This window comes from Fusarium musae, chromosome 9 (assembly GCF_019915245.1).
Source record: "Fusarium musae strain F31 chromosome 9, whole genome shotgun sequence".
Lineage (NCBI taxonomy): Eukaryota > Fungi > Ascomycota > Sordariomycetes > Hypocreales > Nectriaceae > Fusarium > Fusarium musae.
Window position 1 is genome coordinate 351,177 of NC_058395.1, and position 11,668 is coordinate 362,844.

The 11,668-nt window shown below is 48.4% G+C and overlaps 5 protein-coding genes across 5 annotated transcripts; 3 read left to right on the forward strand and 2 right to left on the reverse strand.

The window, feature by feature from the left end:
- Positions 1–1,389: 1,389 nt before the first annotated feature.
- On the forward strand, positions 1,390–2,215 carry J7337_011368 (uncharacterized protein; the record flags this gene model as incomplete). The annotated part of the gene is made up of 3 exons (XM_044828917.1): positions 1,390–1,485; positions 1,534–1,681; positions 1,731–2,215. 3 exons carry the CDS (start codon positions 1,390–1,392, stop codon positions 2,213–2,215), a joined length of 729 nt encoding a protein of 242 aa, XP_044675592.1.
- Positions 2,216–3,009: 794 nt separating this feature from the next.
- Positions 3,010–4,047, forward strand: J7337_011369 (uncharacterized protein; the record flags this gene model as incomplete). Its single annotated transcript, XM_044828918.1, has 1 exon — positions 3,010–4,047. One exon carries the CDS (start codon positions 3,010–3,012, stop codon positions 4,045–4,047), a length of 1,038 nt encoding a protein of 345 aa, XP_044675593.1.
- A 1,050-nt stretch (positions 4,048–5,097) lies between these two features.
- Positions 5,098–6,477, reverse strand: J7337_011370 (uncharacterized protein; the record flags this gene model as incomplete). Its single annotated transcript, XM_044828919.1, has 2 exons — positions 5,098–6,005; positions 6,069–6,477. 2 exons carry the CDS (start codon positions 6,475–6,477, stop codon positions 5,098–5,100), a joined length of 1,317 nt encoding a protein of 438 aa, XP_044675594.1.
- A 751-nt stretch (positions 6,478–7,228) lies between these two features.
- Positions 7,229–8,325, reverse strand: J7337_011371 (uncharacterized protein; the record flags this gene model as incomplete). Its single annotated transcript, XM_044828920.1, has 2 exons — positions 7,229–7,831; positions 7,882–8,325. 2 exons carry the CDS (start codon positions 8,323–8,325, stop codon positions 7,229–7,231), a joined length of 1,047 nt encoding a protein of 348 aa, XP_044675595.1.
- Positions 8,326–9,955: 1,630 nt separating this feature from the next.
- Positions 9,956–11,598, forward strand: J7337_011372 (uncharacterized protein; the record flags this gene model as incomplete). Its single annotated transcript, XM_044828921.1, has 4 exons — positions 9,956–10,011; positions 10,066–10,487; positions 10,549–10,819; positions 10,908–11,598. The coding sequence occupies 4 exons, from the start codon at positions 9,956–9,958 to the stop codon at positions 11,596–11,598; spliced, it is 1,440 nt and encodes a 479-aa protein (XP_044675596.1).
- Positions 11,599–11,668: the final 70 nt, after the last annotated feature.

An 11,668-nucleotide genomic window follows, 5' to 3' on the forward strand; every position in this document is an offset into this window, starting at 1 on the left:
AGGCTGAGGCCGGGGCTGATGTTTTCCAGCGTTAGGCCATCCATAGTCTATAGAAGAAGACACTTATAGAGAAATCAAGGGTTGTAAAAGCGCTCAAACCAGGCGTCAGTGTTATCTTATATCGATATGACTTTCTGTTTTCACAAGGTAACATTATTACTTAGAATGGATCTACTACCCTATCATCATGTTATGGCAATAGATATGTCTCTTCAATAGGGTTAATACTTTATCTTCAATTTGTTTGTCATAGTGGATTTACCAGATGCTAAAGCTAGATGTCATCATAAACATGATTTTGTTGGCAATAATATTGAAAAGCCCACAATGTTATGAATGTTCAGGAAGTAGCCTGAAGGAAACGTTCTTGCCCTGCAGCTTATCTGTTGTATCTAAGCATTCCAAATCACTGGGATATGTCGCTGCATCGTCGGGTTACACAGAAAGGCAATGCAACGTGAGCCCTCTTTGGTATTTGTCATGCAACAGAACACCGTCACTGGAGGACTGTCCCTCATCATTCGAAGTGGAGTGAAAGATCCAAGTGCTGCACAACACATGCATAATACCATCTTCTATCGATATGAAGGGTCTAAGGGTCCTCATCCATGGCAATACTTCCCCCACCGAACCGTTACACTACAGGCTCAGAAGAGGGGCAATTCGACCTCAACTGCAATTTGCATTGGACAGAGAGGATTACCAAAGCATGCGTCAGTCAACAATTTCTCACCGAGACCTTCAAATATTGCCATCGCTTGACTCCGCCAATCGGGACATCGGGATCCTTGTCAAGATTCGAACCAGGGTTATCCTTCAGTGCCGACCCGCAACGATAACATCATCAAGCCACCAAAAAATAACCTCAACTCAACGGTCGATAACTCCCCGACTAGACACTAACCGTCGGTAGATCTCCATCTTTTGACATCGTCGTAGCAGTCAAACTGGGGCTTCTTGCTGAGAAAGATGGTGACTACAGCTTACTAAACCCTGCGTGAAGCGGGGACTGTATGATGACAAACCCGCGCCAGAGGCTTACAAGCACCTTCAACTGGGTCTCGCAGCGGGCCGACCTTATGCATATTCGTATAGCTCGCCGTGGCGTCGCGGTGGCTTGGGCCAATATGCGTGAGGATAGCTTCGGCCGACTGAGGCGGACTTCATTTCCGACTGTGCATTTGGGCATGGAATCAAGGACCTTTGAGTCCAGGATCACACAGCATGCCAAGATTGCAGGATACAGAGTTCAGAACATGCATGTGAAGTAATCGTAGTTGAGTTCTTGAGTATATATAGCTGGATATCAACCCAAGTTAGAGGAAGTTCTTCAGGTTCAATAGCCATCTCACAGCTTCAGTACCAACCTGCAACTCAAGGCTTTCGAGAATGAAGTTCAGTTCCATCATCGCCGCTGGCGTCCTCTCTGTTTCTGCTCTTGCTAAGAGCAGCTACAAGTATGAGCGTCTCGACAAGAACGATGCCGTGAGTCTTCCAGTACAGTCAGCTTCTTCATGGTATTAACAGGTTTAGGTTCTCCTCGTGGTCGATATCCAGGAAGGTCTTTACCAGTTGACCAGAGATTGGGATCCTACTCTGTATCATCACCAGTCTATGGCCCACGCTGCTCTTGGTCAGGCTTTCGACATGCCTGTTATCCTGACTACCTCCGCTGATCAGGGTAAGTCCTCAACTCTTTCTTATCTCATAGATACTTACTGACAACTCAGGCCCCAACGGCCCTCTCATGCGAGAGATCCGCGAAATGTACCCCAAGGCCCCTCTCGTCCAGCGCCAAGGCCAAGTCAACGCCTGGGACAGCGAAGAGTTCCGCGACGCCGTCAAGGCCACCAACAAGTCCCAGGTCATCCTCGCCGGTATCACCACCGACGTCTGCACCACTTTCCTCGCTCTCTCTCTCCGTGACGCTGGCTACTCCGTCTGGGCCAACATGGAAGCATCCGGCACTACCACCCCTCTCATCCGCGACATTTCCAACGACCGCATGCGCGATGCTGGTGTTCAGGTTGTTAGCTTGTTCTCTATTGTCTGCGAGCTTATGCGCGACTGGAGGAACAAGCCCGGTGCCAAGGAGATCTACCCTTGGCTTGGACAGTACTACCCTGCTGCTGGTTACATGGCTCGTGCCCATGCTGCGGCTATTACTAACGGAACTATCCAGCCTGGTGAGGATGGATACACTCACTACCCTTAGAGCTAGATTGACTTCTGGCACTAGCAGTTGTTGCCTAGATGGATGATGACTTGCTCTGGGAGCTGGCTTGAAAGGCAGCTGGATAGTCTTCAACTCCCAAACAACCTTCTCTATCCCCATTTGGAGGAGATGGTTCCAGATAGACTTACTTCATTCTTCTTCACCTTTTACAATGAATACACGATCATTGCTTCCTGAATTCTTTTTCCCTGCATAAGTGACTTTGTTTGGCCTAACATGGCTTGAAGCCTACTCACCCTTCCCTCGCACAACGGCGAAAGTTTACGAAAACAAAAGTCAGTCCAACATTTGCGATCAAAAAGCCTTTATCACGCCGTCGGCTTATAAGTCTGACCATGTATTCCGCTCTCGTCAGCCCACAGTTAACCGCTCAGAGATGCCGCGGGGTCTGATCTGCCCGGACAATCGCAACTGTCCTGAATGGGGACAACAAATCATGAGATCAGGCCTATCAGGGCATTTCTGACAACCGCAAGTACAAGTGAGATATTACTACTGCTAATAATTTAATCTTAGCAGACCACCTAAGGGTACAGAAAATGACATTCTTGTTTCGATTGGTTGATCGCCAATCAGGCCACCTCAGCCAAGACAACACCACCTGATCATGTGCCACCAACACGTTGTCGTCAGCCATAACCCCAAAGATCAGCAATTCTATAAGATCTCACTATCGAACAGCTTGCAATCTTAGGGCGCTATCCTTAAAGTTGACAATCAACGAAAGACAAACAATTACAGCCATGGCATCAAGTAGCACGCTCCCTCTCACCATGCGCGCCGCGCAATGGCGCTCAATCAAAGGCGGCATCGACAAGAATCTCACTTTCATCACCGACGCTAAACTACCCAAAAATACATCACCGCTTCCGAAAGGACAAACCCTAGTCAAAGTCGCATACGCATCAGTCAATCATCTTGACTACAAAATTGCTGAAATGCCTCTCACGAACTTCATGTTCTCCAAGCCCGTCACGCCTGGTCTTGACTTCTCTGGCACGATAGTCTCCACGACACTGGACGAGTTTCAGCCTGGTCAGAGAGTATTTGGAAGGACAGAGTTACCAACTGGTGGAACTCTTGCGGAGTATGTTGTTGTTGGCAGCAAGGCAATGGCAGCGTTGCCGGATGGTGTTGAGCTTAGAGATGCGGCCTGTGTTGGGATTTGTGGGACGACGGCTTTGCAATGCATGTCGCCATTCATGAAGGCGGACGATAGGGTCTTTATTAATGGTGGCAGTGGAGGGGTTGGTGTTTTCGCGATTCAGGTTGCGAAAGCTTTAGGATGTTCTCATATCACAGTCACTTGCTCCGCCTCCAACGGCGAGTTCTGCCGGAGCCTTGGTGCCGATGAGACTATTGATTACAAGTCCGAAGACCCGATTGAAGTTCTCAAAAAGAAAGAAGATAAGTTCGATTTCATTCTCGACACGGTCTTTAATGATCCAGATCTTTATTGGCAGTCTCATCAGTATCTCAAACCCGAGGGGCAGTATGTCTGCGTCGGCCTGCCACCACGCTTTCAGACCTTCAAAGCCCTCCTCACGATCAATCTACTGCCGAGATGGCTGGGTGGTGGGAAGCGAAAGTTCAAGTATCACTCTGTGACGGCAAATAGGAAGGATTTTGGGCGAGTTGCGGAGTGGATGAAGGATGGGAAGGTGAAGGCTGTTATTGGGGAGGAGTTTGGGTTGGAGGATGCGGGAAGGGCTTATGCCAGACTGAAAGAAGGTCGGACAAGAGGGAAGTTGGTCGTCCGTGTTGGAGGTGAAGTTGGTGCTAATGGACAAGGCATTGTTCAGGGAGGATGAAGGCCATGGAGTGACCTGACCAAGGTCAATCAAGCTGGACCTTCGAGAGACATAATTTCTTGGATATGGCAGGATGATTAATGACGGAAAGATACTTCAAAGGGTTATCAGTACTCGTAATGGGACCTCTAATCCAGATTGAACAATATTTATTAATCGGGCGCAGATGTCACTAGAATTCACAGAGTTCACCTTTCAGGACAGTGAGGGCAATATAAGTGTCAGGAATTATCGATGAACAACACCTGACTCTCCGCAAGCTCCTATTCAGACAATGCAAATGAACTCTCAGAAGCATTCCCTTTCACTATCAAGGGTGCGCTGGGCCCATTAGAAGACCAACGGTTATTTTCAGTCGCCGGGGCTATCGCAATCTGGAGAGATGCTGAAGATTACCGCTTCAGATCTATTGCTTGCTACGTGGGTCAAGAAGAAGTGCTTGAGGTTAATGACACTATTTCAGAATCTCTGGCCTGATTGCTAGACAATCACTGTCCTATGGACATGCCATGTCGAACCGTCGATCAGCAATGGATGGAAGGTGATAGCTAAAGAAGATAGTGCTCATTAGGCCATCCTTCATGACAATTATCCATCACGATATTGCCCTTTGGGTAGAAGGATTTGTTAAGGTTGTAGAAGAAGGCTGCCACTTTAGGTAGTAGGTGCGACCCTCATACCAGGATCAATACTTGACCCTAAGCGAGACTGATACTTAGTCAAGTATAGCCTAAGCTTGGGGAATCTTTGTTGAGTGTATATCAGGATACTCTTCTGAACTCTTATGTGTTCTTGTTCCTTGGCGCCTCCCACATGAGATGAACTTGGTTTCTACCAAATTCAACTATATGACCTATTCTCAATAAACGAATTACATACTCAATTGGCAAACATGGTGGACACTGTCTTGCATGTAATGTCATTCTCAACTATTCCTACAGATATCGAAAGCTCTGAATATGACTTGGCGTAACTCAAAGATCGCACCAACGACATTCTTTTCAGCCGGATTCAAAGCATATTCTACTTTGAACGAATGGCGGAACGGATCTACACAATCTTCCCATCCATCTCCTTGGATGAATTCTCACGAGACCTCTGACGTCGCCAGCTGAACAGAACATGCGGCTTAGTCTTGATAGTTTCCCTCATTTTTTCCTCGCTACTATCCATCCAAGCATTTCCTGACGCAGCACTGACAGGATATAGGGGTGTTCCGTTAAGCAAGAAATGGTCAGCACCCCGGCGATCGAATGAAGCAGTGATGTCAAGATCAGTTGCAATCTGATCGCAGAAGGTCTCTAGCGGCAAGTCGTTGACATCACGACCAAATGGATTCTCGATCTCTTGTCCAATGAACAATAGACCAAAGATGATATATGCTGCAGTGATGGTAGCCGGGATAGCTATCCAGCCAAGAGGGCCGGTCAACGGAAACGGCAGCAGCATAACATACACAAACGTGATCTGACTAATGGCGATAGTGTATGCGATCGGCAAGGGGGTATTGAGCACTCGATCACACCCGACTGCTACGTCGTTGAGCATGGTGATGTGATTATACGCAACAGTTTGGTGGATGGCAACGGGTAGCTGCTTGTTTGCCACGAGACAGTCGACAGAGATGGCAAGATGGTTCAGTATCTCAAGCGGAAGATTTCCTTGGTGCTCTTCGGCTCTCTTGAGGTGCTTGCGGGGATCACTCTGCGCGAATGAGAGACCTAGATATTCACCAGCCACCTGTTTGAAGTTTGTGACTCTTCGCTTCGGCACGGCTGTTGTACGGCCTGAGAATGTGTCGAGGTGGGCGATGTAGGGTTGCATATCAGGTTGACTCGCACAATGCTCAAAGCGAAGCGTGTGCTTCAGTGCAACGGCAAACCCAGCGATGAGCTTCAGCGCTCCAAGCTTCTTGATAAGCAGCTCTCTAGTATCTTGACCATCAGCACCAGTGTCCGCTGCATGGATCCAGATGATGCGTCCGAGGGTTTACGAAGCAGTAGCCAACATTCCCCAGTAACGACGACCCTCTGCGTAGCGCTCGTAAGCAGTGGATGATCGAAAGGAAAGACTGAGACCGACGACGAAACCGAGAATAGTGAGAAGAACAGAGTTGACGCTGAGATCATGAACTTTCTTGGATATGACCGTGATAGCAGTGGACCAGCATGCGACGAGGAAAAGAGGGATGATGAGCGATGGCATGATTGAGCCGTGGAGTTGAAGGATGAGTGGCCATTTGGAATGGCCTCGGAGATCCCTGGGACCACTGAAGTAGTTGCTATCATTCATGCCATCTTGCACTGGAGGCGAAGGCGAGGGCAGGTACACCTGGTTTGGAGGAGTGTTAACGCCAGAGACATCCTGTCTAGCATGGACCTCTGGGAGTGGCTTCATCTCCACTGGAGTATTTCGACCTGCGTCCGACATGGTGAAAACGAAGCACGCAACCAACAAGAGCGAATAATGCCTATAGATGAAAAGAGATAGCAGAATGGGTTATCGCAGAGAGGGCCTGTCCAGGTCTTATAAAGAAGTGAGGTTTCACCATAAAAATAAAGCTTCCCAAAAGGGTTTCATATTTCGAGCTGAATATTTAGTGCTGATGGGACTTCTGATGGTCCGACATTAGTGCTGAGAATATTGCCAATTGCCAACAAGCTTTGGCATAAGCATTCGCCAAGGCGGTCTGGCCCGCATACAAGCTTGAGAATTGATGCTTAGTTTGGCAGTGGTCTGTTTGGAATTACAATAATGTCTGATGACTTGTCGTGTGCCCCTGGCTTGGTGTTTTCAGCTTCTAATTTTAGCAAGACTCCCCAGACTTTGCTACGAGAGGTCAATACTTTTCTTAACATGGTGTTATTCTTCACTTTGACGTACGAACATAACAACCGAGGCATCTTTTGGACTTCTGCTGCTCACATGGTTTAGAAGAAGTTGGTTGGGTATCTCATCGTCAATGCCGTTTGAGTAGCGAGGCTCTTCCATGTAGCCTTAGTCTGCACCGTCGAATCAATAGTAACGCTACATCCGCTACATCTATTACTCAATTACATGAGCCTCTCAGATTTATCCGTTATCTCCTAATCCGTTGATACTGTGTTGTCCAATTTCCTACTAGCTACCTCGTTTCACAACTGACAGAGTTTCCTTCGACCCTTTCTGGCCCTCAACGATATCAAGACCCTTCACTAGCACGCCGCACCTTAAACCGAAGTGGCTTCTTAGACTTCAAAGTCAAGCTCGGGTTTCTCAACTCCACCTCCTCGTCTCCAACACTCTCGATCCTGAAGTCTCTGATCAACCCAACCAACAGGACCTTCATATTTAGCAAAGCTAGAGCTTTTCCGGGACACATGCGAGGCCCATTTGAGAATGTCTCCATGGCATATGGGCTCAAAGCATCGCCGGAGAGACGATCCCATCGATCAGGAATGAAGGTCTCCACATCAGGACCCCAGATCTCGGGGTTCAGTTGCGTCATTGCGGGAACGAGCTGAACCGTTGTCCCTTTTGGGATCCTGACGCCTAATATGTCGATATCCTCTAGTGCTTCCCATGGTATGATAAGGGTGGGAGAGTATACGCGAAGAGCTTCTTTAACCACGTTATCGAGGTACGGCAGAACATCTATCGCTTTGGCGGTTGTGTCGTCATCGTTCAGACCCAGGATCTCGGCCCTCAACCGGTCTTGTGACTTCTGGTCTTTGGAAAGGGCGTAGATTGTCCAGAGGAGGGCACTGGCTGTAGTCTCATGTCCCGCCGCGATGACCTGCATAGTCTGTGGAACCGGTCAGTGATATATCGAGGAGTCGCAGGGCAGTCACGCACTATATCGATCAACTCATCCCGAGACAACTTCTGGCTCTCAACAGAACTTGCTTCAATCATCCTTGTCAACAAGTCATCCGATAGTGTAGTATCTGTACCCAGCTCCTTTGCCCTTGCTACCTCAGATGTCCGCTGCTCGATCAGTTCTGTCATCATACTCTTAAGAGCAGATTTAGCCTTGATAAAGTTCAGATTTGCAGATACAGGTAACCAACGGAGTGGGATGAAGGGGTTGATGAAGCTGATTATCTGGCCAGCAAGTGGCTGCGCCAGGATACCATTGTAGCATTGTTCAAATGATAAAGGCGAGGTCTTTGAGCGAAAGCGTCGTAGTTCTTTACCAACCAATGAGACGCCGATTATGTCAAGTGTCACCCTTGTAAACAGATCCTCGACTGGTTCGATTTTGTTAGATGATGATAGAGATGAGTTGACTGAGGGCATGCGTACGTTCCAAGACACCGTTGCTGCTTCGTTGGATCGCAGCATCAATCTCACTGTTCAACTTGCGAGAGTAGGTCACAAAGGTCGGGAACAGTTTCCGAATACTCGGCCGAGACAGAGGTCCTATCACAATGAGTATTCGTGATCATGATCCACGAAAGAAGGTCTTGCCTGCAGTAATGCGTCCCAACCGCTTGTGCTGGTCACCAACGCTGAAAAGCAGACCGACGCCCAGAAACTCTCCGACAAGTGTATGAAAGAACGCCGGTTTCGCGAAGCGATAAGCATTGGTTTGGAGGACCTCTCGACATGCCTCTATGTTGTTCACGAGGAGAACCTCCGAGTTGAGCCAAGAGAGACTGCGTATGAACGGTGCGCTCGGCCAACGCCGCATCCATTGGAGATAGAGATCATTTGGTCCTGATCCACGGAGGATGCGCAAGGCATGGCCGACTAAGAATTGGTGGTTCTTGTGAAGTTAGTATACTCAAGGCACTACAAGCTTGTAGGATATCTTGGGTCAGGGAAGACTCACTTTTGGTCCTGGAAGATGTCGCAACTGTAAGAATGATGGTCTTAGTAGGGTCTTGATGATGAAGTGTAGGCAAAGAGCAAGGATAACCAAAGTTACCGCTCGTACCAGCGAAATGCTCAATAGCCACATCTTCGCTTCCCGATCCCCTCAGCATTAAAGAAACATAGTTTAAGATTCATCTCGTTTATGTTTCGCGATTATTACTTTCCACTTCTCGGCTGACAAATTTCTGACTGCTGATTTACTGCATATCGATGTAACCCGGCGGCCGCTCTCTCAATCTGAAGCCCGCTTTTGGTTCTAGAATAGCCAATTGAGGGCATTTCACGCATCTATGCTCGGGATCTACAAATAGCTGCATATTGAACCCCCCAAAAGTAAGCGCTATACTCTGAAGCCATGCGACTTTGTTCACATTGAGCTGGACTTTAGGTGACCATATCACGGCTGAGCGTTAGAGGAGATATTAAGACAAGCGTCTTAAGATCTTGTTTATGCAAGAAAATCAGAATGTATCCTGTACAAAATCGGGGCTCGTGCAGGAAGAACCATGGTGATTTTTTACCTCAGATTTTCGGCATAAGACGATGAAGAGAAGGCAGTCGTCAGTCAGAAAGTAGGTTGACCATCCCATCTCCCAATTGAATACCTCAAGCTCACGTAAGAGACTCGACATGTTCCTCACGCCTCTTCTTCTCCTCGGCTTCTACGCCCTGCAGCTCGATCGCAGCATCAGCAAGGCCCTGACAGATGAAAAATTTTGGTGGTAGCCCGCGATTTCAAATATTTTTCGACTCACATTGGAGTATATTCCATCATTTTGTAAGCCTAGCTTCTTTGTTACTTCAAGTCGAGGATGAACCACAGAATCATGTTATCAGCGACTTATTCCCCAACTCTAGAAACTTCAGTGGGGAATGCCCCCAACAACGGCCCAAACTCACCGTTCCTAACCGCAAAAGGCCGCTCCAAGCATCAACCTCCAATGAAGAAAGCCCCTCTCCACTTCCAACTCTCAAATGCCGGTCCCGGGTTTCGATCCAGATCCAAGCCCTGTCAAGCTGAGCGATCATCTGCACACCGAGACAAGACATCATGGACTCACCTCACCCAGAAGAAAAGAACACCACCCTAACTGAACAAGAACGAAAGTACGTTCCCCCCAGCCACCGCAAATCTTTCCATCCTCGCTGACAAAAATGTAGAAAACTCCGCAATCGCTTATCGCAGCGAGCGTTTCGTCGCAGACAAGCAGAATGTATCCGCGAGCTTAAGAACCGCGTGAACGCGGACCAGCGATCTGACAGTGAGCGCGTGGAAGCGCTGCAGAAGGAGAATAAATTGCTGAGACAGCAGTTGATTGATGTTCAGACGAAGATGTCGCGAATGATGGCGTCGGTGCAGTTGTTGAGTGACTCGGTGGCTAAGACGCTTGATGATACTGCCAGTGGTGAGGGGGATGAGCGGCAGAGAGATGGTGAGAGAGAAAGAGATGAGCGGTTAAGTGGAAAGACTGGGAATGGCGATCGGAGTGTTGAAGAGTCGGCACTGCAATCGATTGACCTCGAGACGTTTGATCCGTCGATTCTGGACTTTGATCCGTCGTTTTCATCATCGAGCGTCACTGGTAAGTATCAACATTCCTTTTATGAAGCCAGGCTAATAGCGATTGATTGAAGCATCAACAGATAATGGCATCTCGTCAGAGCTCATCAACGTGTCCGGCACAAGCCCATTTTATTCTCAGATCCCGAATATCTGGAGCCATGAGTATCAGATGGGAATGCAACCTTATCTAACCGCCATCAACGCAACAGCCGAGTCAAGTCTGGTCCTCGGGAAAGATTACTCTTTTACAAATTCACCATTCTCGGATCATATTCAGTTACTTCAACGAATGCTTAAGAATAAGCTCAATACTCTTGGATTCGTTCCAGAAGGCCATAATCCTGTGCAGAGGTATACATCCCTCTCACAACGTTTTCAAGCTTCCTAACATGCGTAGTGTCTACCAACCAGTCCTCATGGTCTTATCCATGTTCAACAGCATGACCCGTCCAGACGTGATGGCATGGTACGCCAAAACACGCTTCTACCACATCATCGAGCTCACAGCCTGGCAACTCTACCCCTCCTCCGCAACCTTCAACAAACTCCATCCGCGCTACCGCCCTACACCAGCACAGCTCGAGAATCCTCACCCCGGCATCATCGACTGGATCCCCTTTGCCACAATTCGCGATCGTTTAATCCAACTACACTCTGCAAATCCCCACATCGACCAAATCTTCTGCGATGCTGTAACCGGCTACGTCGTCGAGGCGCTCATGTCAGATCTCGTCCTAGGCGCCCCGCAGATAACAGTCTACGTGCGTGTGACAGACCTCATCAACACCATGTCCTCCGCAACATCCGAGAGCGAAAACACAATCGCCATGCTTCCCGCCCCAGACATCTCAACGCTATTCTCATCGCCTGCATATGCCCGCGCCGCGTTTAACAAACTGAACATGGACAAGGGCGCGGGCTACTACAAGATCGACCCCGCATTCTTCGAAAAGTATCCTGAGCTCTGGGACCAAGCCAGCGATGTGACGGCGACGGGGATGCCGCTGAAGCCAAAGTATCAAAAGATCCTTACGTACCCGAAACCGCTCGACTCTTCGACTGTGGAGACTTATCGAAGCTTTATCGATTTTTCTCTTGACGCTGCGAATACGATATCAATGTCCCCGTGATGCAACCAACCGGGCCGGTTCTCGTTATCTTTTACAACTCCTCACATGATGCGATAAACGTGTGAGGACG